At 36.6% G+C, this 12525-nt stretch overlaps 3 protein-coding genes across 3 annotated transcripts; 1 reads left to right on the top strand and 2 right to left on the bottom strand.

Moving 5' to 3' along the window:
- Positions 1-602: 602 nt before the first annotated feature.
- Positions 603-3053, top strand: LOC113297854 (aspartyl protease family protein At5g10770-like). The gene is made up of 2 exons (XM_026546425.1): positions 603-1053; positions 1477-3053. The coding sequence occupies exons 1-2, from the start codon at positions 879-881 to the stop codon at positions 2745-2747; spliced, it is 1446 nt and encodes a 481-aa protein (XP_026402210.1). The 5' UTR covers positions 603-878; the 3' UTR covers positions 2748-3053.
- A 365-nt stretch (positions 3054-3418) lies between these two features.
- Positions 3419-7006, bottom strand: LOC113297853 (probable folate-biopterin transporter 2). The gene is made up of 5 exons (XM_026546424.1): positions 6009-7006; positions 4947-5206; positions 4565-4660; positions 4309-4479; positions 3419-4209 (listed from the first exon to the last, which is right to left on the bottom strand). Exons 1-5 carry the CDS (start codon positions 6397-6399, stop codon positions 3616-3618), a joined length of 1512 nt encoding a protein of 503 aa, XP_026402209.1. The 5' UTR covers positions 6400-7006; the 3' UTR covers positions 3419-3615.
- A 413-nt stretch (positions 7007-7419) lies between these two features.
- Positions 7420-11840, bottom strand: LOC113297852 (prohibitin-3, mitochondrial-like). The gene is made up of 2 exons (XM_026546423.1): positions 10916-11840; positions 7420-7881 (listed from the first exon to the last, which is right to left on the bottom strand). The coding sequence occupies exon 1, from the start codon at positions 11754-11756 to the stop codon at positions 10920-10922; it is 837 nt and encodes a 278-aa protein (XP_026402208.1). The 5' UTR covers positions 11757-11840; the 3' UTR covers positions 7420-7881; positions 10916-10919.
- Positions 11841-12525: the final 685 nt, after the last annotated feature.

The following is a 12525-nucleotide window of genomic DNA, read 5'->3' as shown; positions in this document are numbered from 1 at the left end:
TTAATCGATGGATCTGGTGGTATTGGTGGAAGGTGCAATCATGGGGTTGAAGAAAAATATGGGTTAATATGTTAGGGTTGATGGGTATTTTTAAGAGGAAGAACCGTCAGTTTGCGTTGGCGGAAACAGTAGCCGCAGTTGGTGTACCCTCCTTCTTGATGTCAAACCCGTACCAAAATCATAATCGCCCATCTATGTCTGCTACTGATGGTTAAGATGATCACAAAGAAAGAAGACGAGGGTATTTTAGGTAGACAAGGGCCACATATTTGTTTTTGTCCACCTGTACATAGCAGGTGACTCAGCTAACTGACCTTTGGACGAAATTCTTAACGAGAGGAGGTTTTGCTAATTTTATTTCTGTAGGGAAGGTAACTCAAAATATCAATCTTTTCAGGGGAGGTAACGCAAATTATTTTTTTTTTTTTTTGTGAAAACATTTAAAGATAGGTGAAAATGAGAACTAAAAACAAAATAAAACCAGCGAATATTATAAACAAGTTGGCAAGTGGGCTGTTTTGTTTATCACATTCACATAATATCTGTCTTAAGAAAAGCATGTGAACAAAACAAAGAGAGAGACATATGAGCGAGTGAGAGAGGATGCATCCACAAAAAATGGTGACAGTAAGATTGGACTTGTTGGCTCAAATTTCAGAAATTAAATCATTTAATTTTCCCATAAAAATACTGCTGACTTTCTTTTAGTGTTTACACACGTGAAGCACCAATAATTCTCATGCACTCCTCCAAGTTGGTCCTTTAAACCAGTTCTTCTTCTCTTCTTTCCCCCTCTCATCACTGGCATACCCATCTTTCTTCTTTTAACATTTCTGTACACTCTTTTTCATTTATCAAAATAAAAATACTTGATTGCAATGGCAGAAGCAAAAACTCTACTGATATCAATGTTACTTCCTCTTCTTTTATTATTATTACTCACAATTAGTATTGAAGAGGTTCAGTGTTTGCAACACAAGGCAGTTTATTCTGTTAAGAAACTTCAATGGAGAAAGCTCAGTCATACACTAAAGTGTCATCCACAAAAATCAAGTGAGTTTCATTTAATAAAATTGTATAAGCAACAAGAAAAAAGAAAAAAAACAACAACACATTTTGTATGTTTTTCTTCATGTTTTCTGTTTTTATCTTTTTATGAGTGCCCGTAACTTATTTCTCCATTGATTTGATTCTTCAATTTGGGTTCTGAACATTATCTTTTCTGTTTTTTTTTTTGGCTTCTTTCTTAAATATTTTCTTGTTGCAAATAACAGTACGTTTTACTTCGAAATCGAAATAATGTGAATATGTGATACTTATAGAAACCATGAAATCCTTGTTATTTTGGATATTGATGTGTAAGATATTAAGATCATTGATTGAATAGAGGGGACAAATTAAAGCAAATTCACATATATCATGAAGTTCATATTCATCATCTTTAACAAATTCTTTTTCATGCTTTTGAATTTCTAGGGAGAGACAAGGGTTCACTTACACTCGAAATGAAGCACTGCGATTACTGCTCCGAGAAAACCCAAACTTGGGATAAGGTGATTCGGAACCGCTTGATATCCGACAATAGTAGGGTGCACTATCTGCAAGCAAAAATAAAGAAACAAGTTCCTGGCAAAATGGTTTACAGCACAAAAGACGAAATCCCATTGTATTCTGGAGTTAAACTTTTAACTCTGAACTACATTATTACACTTCAATTGGGTAAAAGGAATATGACGGTACTTGTGGATACAGGAAGCGATCTTACATGGGTTCAATGCGAACCTTGCAAATTATGTTACAGCCAGCAAGACCCTATCCTGAATCCAGGCCTCTCCCGTTCATACAAATCTGTTGCATGCAATTCATCCAGTTGCCAGTCTCTTGAAGGTGCAACTGGGTTTGCAGGAGTCTGCGGTGCCGATCAAAAAAATAGCTGCAATTATGTAGTAAACTATGGTGATGGATCCTATACTCGTGGAGAACTAGGACGAGAACGACTCTATGTCGGTAAAACTTATGTGAAAGATTTTGTCTTCGGATGTGGAAGAAACAATAAAGGACTATTCGGAGGAGCTTCTGGTATACTGGGTCTAGGAAGAAGCAATCTCTCACTAATTTCTCAAACTTACAAAAAGTTCGATGGTGTTTTCTCTTACTGTTTGCCTTCAACTGAGGTTGATTCTTCGGGTTCTTTAACTTTTGGCCGGGATGCTTCTGTGTACAAGAATTCCACACCTATTTCTTACACTAAAATGATCTCAAACCCAGAACCCTCCACTTTTTATTTTCTAAACCTTACTAGTTTTAGCATTGGAGGGGTGGCTATACAGGCTCCTGGGTTTGCTACAGGTAGAACCTTAATTGATTCAGGAACTGTGATTTCAAGACTTGTTCCATCAGTTTACAATGCTCTAAAAACTGAGTTCCTTAAACAGTTCTCGGGGTATCCAAGGGCACCAAGTTACTCAATATTAGATACTTGTTTTAACTTGTCAGCGTATGAAAATGTGAACATTCCTACACTGAATATGCATTTTGAAGATACTGTCAAAGTAAACGTGGATGTGCTAGGTATGTTTTATTTTGCTAAAGATGATGCTTCTCAAGTTTGTTTAGCTCTTGCTAGTCTATCATCAGAAGATGAAGTTGGGATAATTGGAAACTTTCAGCAGAGGAATCTAAGGATTGTTTATGATACTAAGAAATCCAAGGTGGGGTTTGCAGAAGAGGCTTGCAGTTATACCTAGAGAAAGAGAGAGAGATGATAATGAGATTATAGTATGGAAATAAACATACTTGTAAGCGAAGTACACTGTTTCTCTAGTGAAGGAGTTCCGTCACCTGATCTGGGAAGGGAAAGAAGATGTATAGCTAGGATTTGGTGATCTATTTTGTTTTTAAACGTTTTTCAATAACTACTTCCCTGCAGCAAAGAGAGAGAGAGAGAGGTGTTGAAGTGTTAAGCTAGGATAGTTGTCTATATTGTGCATTTACTCGATCTTGTTGCTATCATCTTCCAAGAACTAAGTACTACTAAAAATCATTTGTGCTGATGACCTTAAAAATCATAACCAGTTACAGTACCTGAGTTCTTTGACACCCATTACGATCATCTCTATGCAAATCCCAGCTCAGAAGGCACCAATATACGTCTGCGCGAACCCTGAATACACAAGATCTTCTTTATAGCAACTGAGAATGAGATTGGCATTTCTTAATACAAACAACCACGTGGTTTCCGCCTCCCCTTTAACAAGAACAAGAACGACAACTTTCAAAATCTGACGGGTAAAAAAAGGACAGAGCATGCTAGCCATGATACAGATAATGACAAGCATACTTACTAAGGAGTAAAGACTAAACTGACTAAGCATTTTATTAAACGAATACAGGAATATTTGTTTAATGAATTTGTGACCAAATTGAGTTTCAATCTTTTTCCAAACCAATTTATAATTACAACCTTTGAGAAAATTGGACTTTTTAAAACAAAAGAAGAAATAAAGTTGAATAGCAATAAGATAAAGAAAAAAGGTTTTTTGTTTTCTTTGTAAGAATCACCAAATGGTATGTTCGCTGAACCATACATGACAACTGCAGGTTTCTACTCTCGGTTCACCGCGTGCTGCCTATCAAGGAAACAAGTTCAATATTGCTAGCTTTGTCAACGTCTTCATCTTCTTTTGCTTTGGTAATTTTGGCTGGTAGAATTGACGAGGAGGGATCACTTCTGGGCACCAAAAATAGCAGAGCCAGTGGAAGTAATCTTACTATGTTGCGTACTAAGATTGCAAGCCACAAGTTAGTAAACTTCGACCGGGTAACGTTTAAGACATGAAGTAGGAGCCCTCCTCCCCATGATGATGTGAGGGAACCAAAATTGTCGATAGACATCAGCAAAGCAAAGAAAGTGCCTTCGGTACCGGGAGGGCATAGCTTGGAACTTATCACAAGAAGAGGCATTCGTTTTATACGGCCAGTACATTTAGATACAATTTCGTCCAACACAACAAAGTATTTATCTGGCACACCCAGTTTCAAGTTCAACCGCAATACCAATATCAAATCCAGCATTCCAATGATACCACGAAGCAATTGAGCCCAAAAAAGTACACCACGATATGGGTAATCCTTGAGAACTTTCTGGTATAGTAACAAACCAAGAAGGGAACCTATTGAGCCAAACGAAAACATTAATCCAACACTTTCTTGCAGTAAACACGAATAGTATAGTTATGAAAGCAAGAATAAATCATAATTGCTCTTCTGCCATATCGGCAGTGAGCTTAGAATTAGACTAAAAAGTACCTCCGACAACGCCGGTCCAGCTTTTGGGTCTGTAATCCAATAGAACATTCCTTCATGGATGTTCAAGCTTAGTGCAAAAGATAAGTACATATAAAGACATGGTCTCCACACATCCCCGCATTTTAATGTTGTAAAAGTAGCTTTACTGGCGTCGATGAATTTCGGGTATACCTGATATCAGGGTTGTAAATGAAATGCAGACGTTTATAAATCTGCTTTTAGTTCTTAAGGAACAAAATGAAGGGACCACCATTACCTGTTTGTAGGCGAAGTTGGGAACATACTGTTCTTTGAGCAGAATTCCAACCGAAGAAACCAGAACAAAAGGAATGATCAGCACTCCAAACACTCCCTATCAGAAGAGTAGAAGCAAATTGTTATGCAAGTATTCATGCTGATACTACTAGAGCAGAAGATTCTGAAAATTTGGGGCCTCAAGTGAAGTCTTTGATGCCTTACAGATAAAAATTAAGAAATATGGTAACTGCGGAAAGATGTCATGGACATTTTGAGCAAAAATAAAAGTATTGCCAAGGGTAATTTTGGACCCGCAAATATGTAGCTCATGGTGGTCACCTTGGCCAGAGGCCGAAGCTGGCATTTCTAGTAACAGCTACATAGGAAAATGACTCAAGTACCTTAGGGCCAATTTGATGAACAATAAATCCACTAATCGTGAATCCGACAAGCTGTCCAATGGAAGAGCAAAATGCACATAAGCTTTGTATGTCCGCTGCGAGGGAAAGGTGGGACATACTATTCTCTGCTGCACAGGCATCTATTGTTACATCTGCTATGGCTGCGCCAGCACTCACTGCCGTCATAGATAGCAATGCAAACATCACATCCACCTTTTTCTTGAGTGACAATAGGAGTGTGGAGGCCGCACCAAGAAGACCTGAATTAGAGAGGAATTTTAACCATTAGTTTCTTTTGTTTCCAGTGAATGCCAATACATAACATGAAACAGGAAGGTTCGTGATTCCATTGAAAAGGTCATGACTTTCACCAAATAAGCCTCCTTATGGACTCAGGTTTCTGTAGGTGAATATGAGTTTGGTCTTTGTCAGAGAAAGGTGTATATTCTACGTCTTCTCCCTCTTAACAGATTGATGTCTTAGACCGAGCAGTTGTAGCAACTACAAAATTAAATGACCTGTGGCTGAAAATTGATGTACTGCACTCAAGAGGTTTGCAGATGCCCACTGTATAACTTGCTTTATATCAAAGTTGTATCATATTTGGGTATAAAAGAAGTGTAAGCCATAACATAAGGCTTACACAACCCACTTCAGCTCAGTTTGGGAGGTAACTGATAAAGGTTTTGGCATAAAGCAATGAAGTGGTCTCTTTTATTTATCAGACTATTTCAGGACTTCAGCAAGCTTCAAATTCATACAAAAATTATTAAGATTCTCGAGTGCAAGAGATAGAAAGAACCCTGGTCTATATAAATACAATACTGACAATCTAAATCAACATAATACAAACAGCCAAACAGCAGTGAACACACAGGATGTAGTTCAGGAATCTAATGTTGTATCTCCTTTTCTCAACTAATACAAAAAAAAAAATCTCAAAACTCAGAAACACAAACTGCGGGCTTAGTATGCTGATAGAGTTTGAAAATGCGTTCAAATTATAACATAATCAAGAAATCCAACATAAAGCAGAAAGTAAACAGTAATGTGTGATATTACCAGCTAAAATGAAGTAGGGTCGTCTTCGATATCCAGCAATTGGAACGACATCAGTGAGAATACCCCAAAGTGGTTTAACAATCCAGGGAATACCAATAACTCCAGAATAAACTTGTGCTTCAGATGGCTGAACTTTCTGGACATCTTTCCAATAATAATCAGAACTAACATTAAACAAACTTCCACCTAAACCCTGACTCGTTCCATAGATAATAGCAACACCAAAAATAAAACGCCAATGCAGTTCATGAGCAAGCATTTTAAGCCAATAAAGAGGTTCCAACATAAAAACCCATAACCTTGTTTTTATTCCTCTCTCTTTTTGTGTTTCTCTAATTTCCTTGTTATGAGCATTTCCATCAAGTGGAAGAGCTTCTTCTTCTTCCACCATTAAAAAACAATAATCTACAAAAGGAAATCTGAAATCGAAAGATCAGCAGTTTTACAGTAACGGGTGTGTATAAATGCCAAATTTAGTTGGAGTTTTTGTGTATAGAAAGAAGAATCAGAACAGGTTTTCTTCGGTGGGTACTGAAAAATTTTGTGTCTTCCTTCGTACACACAGTAACCGACGGTAGTTTGAAACTGAGATGAGTAGAAGAGAAGGGAGTAGGCTCGACGAGTTGACCAACTAAATGTCCAAAGTCTTCGAATGAGATCTGGTTGTTCCTAATCCTACCAGGTAACAAGGGGGTCCCACGTTAACCATTCCTTAGTCTTCTTGCACAGAAGTATCCTATTGGATAGTAAAATCGGATTTTGTAGACGCAAAACATGACTGATGATTTCGATGAAGCAGTATGCCTGCCTTATTGTATGCCTGCTAGTAACAACATCGTCTTTCGAATTCAGGTACTATATACCCAAAAAATAGGCAGAACCATTTTTTAGCGGAGGCAGTACAAGATAAAGAAGTTGGGATCGGAAAGCTTGATCCATGTAGCAAATATCAATTTACTGCGAGGAAGAAAAGCCAGACGGTGGCAATGCTAATTTTCTCGGACATCAATCAGTTGATTATTGGATGTCGCAGAATGGATAGACTCTTTCCATTTCCCTCTAACCTTTTCCTTTTTGTGATTGGCAAAGATATTAAATAGAGACCAGAAGCGTTTGGAACTCAAACCTACCAATCTATATACAATGAGAATAAAACCCAACGCCCATTTCAGAACCTACCAAACCAATTTAGCTTAAAATTTTTTGTAAGGAACTCCATCAATTAAGAAAAGAAAAATTCTAGCCGAGTTTCATAGAGACGGGAGATATTTCTTTCTTCTCATGAGAGGAAAAAGTTAAGTTTGAGACTGTACGAGTAAAAAGATAACAGTTCCCCGCCAGCTTTCTCACACATGAGCTCAGGGTTCAGACTAACCTTACTGATGAACATAATCTTATTCTTAGGAACAGGTTGGTATAACTCGTTCTTGTAACATTAAACGATTCACAAATCTGATACACTGATTGGCAGCTAAACATCAAAACCCTTTAAACAGATTGAGAAGTTGTCACAGTGACAATCAACTCAAAATTCAAGGTTTATCCTTCCTATCAAAAAAACCAAAGCATCAATGACAACACAAATTTAAACTCAGATAAAAACGCATTTAATTGTTTTTCCTACTAAAGAAGAAGTTTGACCAAGGAAGTATTATTTTCTTCATCCACAATCCAGTCATACTAAATCTTCTATCATCACCCTTTAGTCTTCTTAAGTAGGCACAAAAGGAAAAACCGGAAAGGATAGAAATGTAAAAAAAAAAAAAAAAAGTCTAAAGACAGAAGAACATCTCCAAGCTTTGAAATCCCACCCTAAGGAAGTAGAGTATCAGCCAATCTATGCAGTTCTGAGAATAGCACCATCTGAAGTTTTCTGCAACCAAGACAGATAGAATGACTTATTAGCATATAGAAATCCTCAACCATAATTACTACACATAAAAGAAGATGCCAACACGTTCAGGGATCCTAATTTACAGGATCCACAATGCTTGCAAATGAAAATTTGGAACCTTTAAAATGGGAAAGCTTGAAAACCAACAGTCAAGTTACTAATATACTACTTGTGTTAGGTCAGCAGACACTAATAAATGGAAAGGGAAGCCTATAGAAAGAATAGGGCAGAACATGTATGACAATCATGTTTATTGTTAATAAACATTACTTATTTTCATATCAAGAAGTCATTTAGCTTCTTGATGGCAAAGGTAATAGACAATATTTGGATTAAAAATAAATATAGCTTGTTAGTGAGCCAGTAACAGTTGAAACCAAAATCTTTAATTCAATAAAGTATTATCTTGTATACGCCATAAACAAGATAAATCTTTAAAGTACTAATCCACAGGATGCAATAGCCTAGACATTTACTAGTTTGAGTTTCTACTTAGGAACATGCACCATACGCATTCCTTACTCTTACCATCCACCAGTTTAAAGATAAAAGCAGGAAACTAGTCTAAATGAGTAAGCATAGATGGTCTACAAATGTCAATCTGTAAGACTAGTTGAATAACAAAAAAGAGAAGAAAATCTCTTTAGCTAGCCTGAAAACTTAGGATTTTAGGTCCCCAAGCACATGACAGATTGACTGCAAGTCTGCAAAGGCTTTCTGAATTCCTACAATTTTAATAGAAAATATAACAAAAAGGGTCTGACATTTGTTCCAATCCAATCCAAAATGCAGATATCAGAAACTGTTCCATAGATAGAATGACAGACAACATTATAAGGGGCCTCCATTTCAATTATCACTCTATTCAAATTCACATTTTACCCTTATAGAACAAGGTAAAAGATAAAAACAGAAATGAGTTCGAGTATTCTAACATAGGATGACAATTATACTACCATTAGTACAAGATAATGCAACAATATTAAATTTTCCTGTCAACCTATTCTTCAAATCCTCACACAGGTTAACCTATGCACAATACCAGCTAACAGTGCACATCTCCTACACTACCTTCCAAAGCATTTTGATCCATTTTAAAATTGAATAAAACACCAAAATGACAATCACAATTCTCTGTCCAACCTTTCAAATATCATTTGCAAGTTGATAACCAAGAACATAAAGAAAAAAATCAGATGCAACAAATCAAAATTCTAGATCTATGTGATAACCCTGGATTAACAATAATAGTCCGTCCGGTCCTACTATAGCCAATCCATAGTTTCACTATATGGATATACAATCCACATAGACATCAAAACGAGTATAGACCAACAAATTGTTGAAAACAAAACTGTCACTTTTATTAAGTCGGGTACTGAATTCAAATGTATCCCACAAATCAATTCATTTCTTAGAAAAGAAAGAATATTTCAAATAATACTAAAAATAAAATCTCAATTTGGTACCAAGTACCGGTGTCTCTCTGTGAAAGCCTTATTACAAGGAAATAAGGTAAAGTAATGCTAATAAAACTGCTGCGAGGAAGAAATCCTACTTCCTCAAATGGATGCAGCAACTACTCAGGAAGTATCCCTGATCTCAGCAATACAACAAAACCATTTTCGACAAAGCTAGAAGATCAGATTACACAGCACAAGGTATATAGCAGGGAAACCCACAAACATCCATAACTGCAACAGCTAACATTACAGGGTAAAAGGTGACGATAAACTTATCCGATTTTCATGAAATTTAAACTGGAAAGTCATAGGAACCTAATCCACATCATACTAAAATTTCAGCAGGTTCTAACGGCTAGAATTCCCGGAATCTGATATTCACTGGACCTGATTCTTAAGTAGTTCACTGCAGACACAGTTCTAGCAAGCAGGGGATATAGGGTACCTAATGGTGTCCAAACTTTGTGAAATTTCTACAGAACAATGACAACAATAAGTAGGATATGTGAATAAGGAATTAGCAAAATCCAAGTGTTACATAAGTCAGGGCATGAGTTCAAGCAGTACTACCCGTTTCAGAAATCTGCAGAAACGCAGTTAGTAAATACAAACGAACTGAACTATGAACAATCAGCCCTAACCAACGGTTAAATTGGTAATATTCTTCTTGTCCAAAATTCAGCCTTAACCAACGGTTAGAAATCTATTAACAGTCTAAATGATTCCTGCTACGTTTTATGCAATAAAGGGTTTCAAGATATGATGTTCTATGATACCCTAAGAACAACTATGAACAATCATGATAATTGACAAGCTCAAATAACCAAAATTAAGCTGATAGAGCAAGAATTAACTTGCCTTCACAAAGAGAATGAAATCAGAATCAAACCAATCGAGAAGGACAATCAAAATCAATTTAGCCGCAAACCCTAGTTTTCTTTCACCTGGACGTTTCCTGTTCTCAATTTCTCCTCGGCCTGAGATGTTTGATGAAACTAGGTTATACCCTTTGCTTGGCATGTTATAACCCCAAACTAAGACTCATGCTAAGGGCAACCTAACTAGGCAAAAGAAGACATACTATGTTGCCTTACATCTTTGATACACACCTACACCTACAGAAAATAGATTTACCAAACAAAATGTTTGGTGCTGGGTGTTACAATCTAAAAAGTATCAATACCATAATTTAACACTTGACAAAAACACAAAACTAATTCACCCGATCACACCAACACAGCACTAATACAAGTGGAACTAGTATGAAACTTAACTAATGCTAACTCTTCAAATTCTTCCACTAATACAGTACTAAAGCATGTTGGTCCTTCTCTAAATAATCCAGCAGTAATACACCAAACAACATTAACAATCATAATATAGCTTTGAAAGTACACAGGGTAATCAACTGAAAACAATTAGCTCTATCAAACCAATCATAATTCTCCAATCAAGACATGGCAACCATCAATTGAAAAAAAATTAAGCACAAACCAAAAAAAAAAGCAACAGTCAAAACTGAACTACCAAACACAAGAAAGAGATATTACCAATTCAACGACCTGGGTTCAACCCAAGAAGAATATTGTTACCACCAGGAAGGTAAGAAACATTTGGACTCCTAGCCAATGTGGATGCAATCTCCCTTGAAGCTTCAATCCTCCTAAGTTCAATCAATCCCATACCAGCAGCAGCTGTAGCATCAGAAATCAACTTAGCGGAATCACTTTCTCCTTCAGCCCTAATAATAGCAGCTCTCCTTTCTTGCTCAGCTTTCATAACAACAAACTTAGATCTCTCAGCTTCTTGTTGAGCAACTTGTTTTTGTTCAACAGCTTTAGAAAATTCAGCACCATATGATAAATGTGTAATAGCAACATCATCAAGAACAATATTAAAATCCTTGGCTCTTTTGATCAAACTCTCTCTAACCAAAGCAGATACATGAGGTCTTTCAGTAAGCAACTGATCTGCATTAAATTGAGCAACCACAGCTTTCAATACTTCATTACCAATCGAGGGTAAAACTTTCTCATCATATTCAGTACCTAGGGTTTTGAAAATTGAGGGTAAAGATGGTACTTCAGGACGAGATAACAAACGAAGGGTGAGGTTAACCATCTGCAAATCTTTAGTACCAGAAACTGATGAGAAAGTATGGGGTTTAGTACGAATATCAAATATGTAAGGTGTTTGTAACCATGGAATCAAGAAATGAGTTCCTTCTCCTACTGTTTCATCAAGAACTCCCCTAAATCGATCAAACAAAACAGCTCTTTGACCACCATCAACTGTGTAAAGAGATGAGTTCACTGCTGTAGCACCAAGACCGAGAGAAAATGCAGCTTTAGCTAAGCCTGTAAGAAAGTTTACTGCCTGTGGATTCGCCATTACTCTCTCTGATTTTTTAGTTTTCTTTCTTCTCTATCGCAAAACCCTGACTGAAAATGAAAAAAGAAAAAGCAATTGGGGGTTTTTGATCTACACTTATTTCTTGTTCTACAGGTCAGAACCGAAAAACCCTAATTGCCCCTTAAGAAAAGGGATGTACTGCACTTCATCTACGGTTCTAATTGGTTCTTATCTTAATTGACGACTAGATAGTAACCCGTGCTGCGCACCAGGTAATACCTTTTCATTTGCCAGTGCATGTTTTATACTCCCTCCGTCCACCATTAAGTGACCTAGTTCAAGTTTGCACAATTTTTAAGGCAAGTAAGGAGAAAAGTATTTTTAAGCATTTTTTACAGTTATACCCTTATGGATAATAAATAGTGAAATTTTGAAATGGTTTATCTCTCAAACTACACCACGGATGTTCGCAAACTTCGTACCATTGACTAGCATTTTAAAGCACATATGTAACGAATATAAACATGACTATCAAATTATGCATATTTCTTATAATCAATTAAAGGATAATTTTAGAAATATCTCATTGTTTAGTGATAGAGGTCACTTAATGGTGGGACAAAATCTAAAAATAACTAGGTCACTTATTAGTGGGACGGAGAGAGTATGTTTTATTTGTTATTTTGATAGTTCAAAGAATGAAAAGCGAATATATCCGCACCGCATAACGCACCGATCTCTTTAGGCTACCTCAACCATAGGAACCGACAATATCCATTTTATTTGTGTTATTTTTGGAACCGAAAAG

This window comes from Papaver somniferum, chromosome 7, assembly GCF_003573695.1.
Source record: "Papaver somniferum cultivar HN1 chromosome 7, ASM357369v1, whole genome shotgun sequence".
Lineage (NCBI taxonomy): Eukaryota > Viridiplantae > Streptophyta > Magnoliopsida > Ranunculales > Papaveraceae > Papaver > Papaver somniferum.
This window is presented reverse-complemented; position numbering and strand designations above follow the sequence as displayed.

Bases quoted from the DNA above. Each gene is read 5' to 3' on its own strand.
- LOC113297854 (XM_026546425.1), top strand. From the start codon at position 879: ATGGCAGAAGCAAAAACTCTACTGATATCAATGTTACTTCCTCTTCTT. The intron at 1,054-1,476 runs GTGAGTTTCATT...TTGAATTTCTAG, and splicing joins GTGTCATCCACAAAAATCAA to GGAGAGACAAGGGTTCACTT.
- LOC113297852 (XM_026546423.1), bottom strand. From the start codon at position 11,756: ATGGCGAATCCACAGGCAGTAAACTTTCTTACAGGCTTAGCTAAAGCT.
- LOC113297853 (XM_026546424.1), bottom strand. From the start codon at position 6,399: ATGGTGGAAGAAGAAGAAGCTCTTCCACTTGATGGAAATGCTCATAAC. The intron at 4,661-4,946 runs GTACTTGAGTCA...CTCTTCTGATAG, and splicing joins TTCATCAAATTGGCCCTAAG to GGAGTGTTTGGAGTGCTGAT. The intron at 4,480-4,564 runs GTAATGGTGGTC...CCCTGATATCAG, and splicing joins CCAACTTCGCCTACAAACAG to GTATACCCGAAATTCATCGA.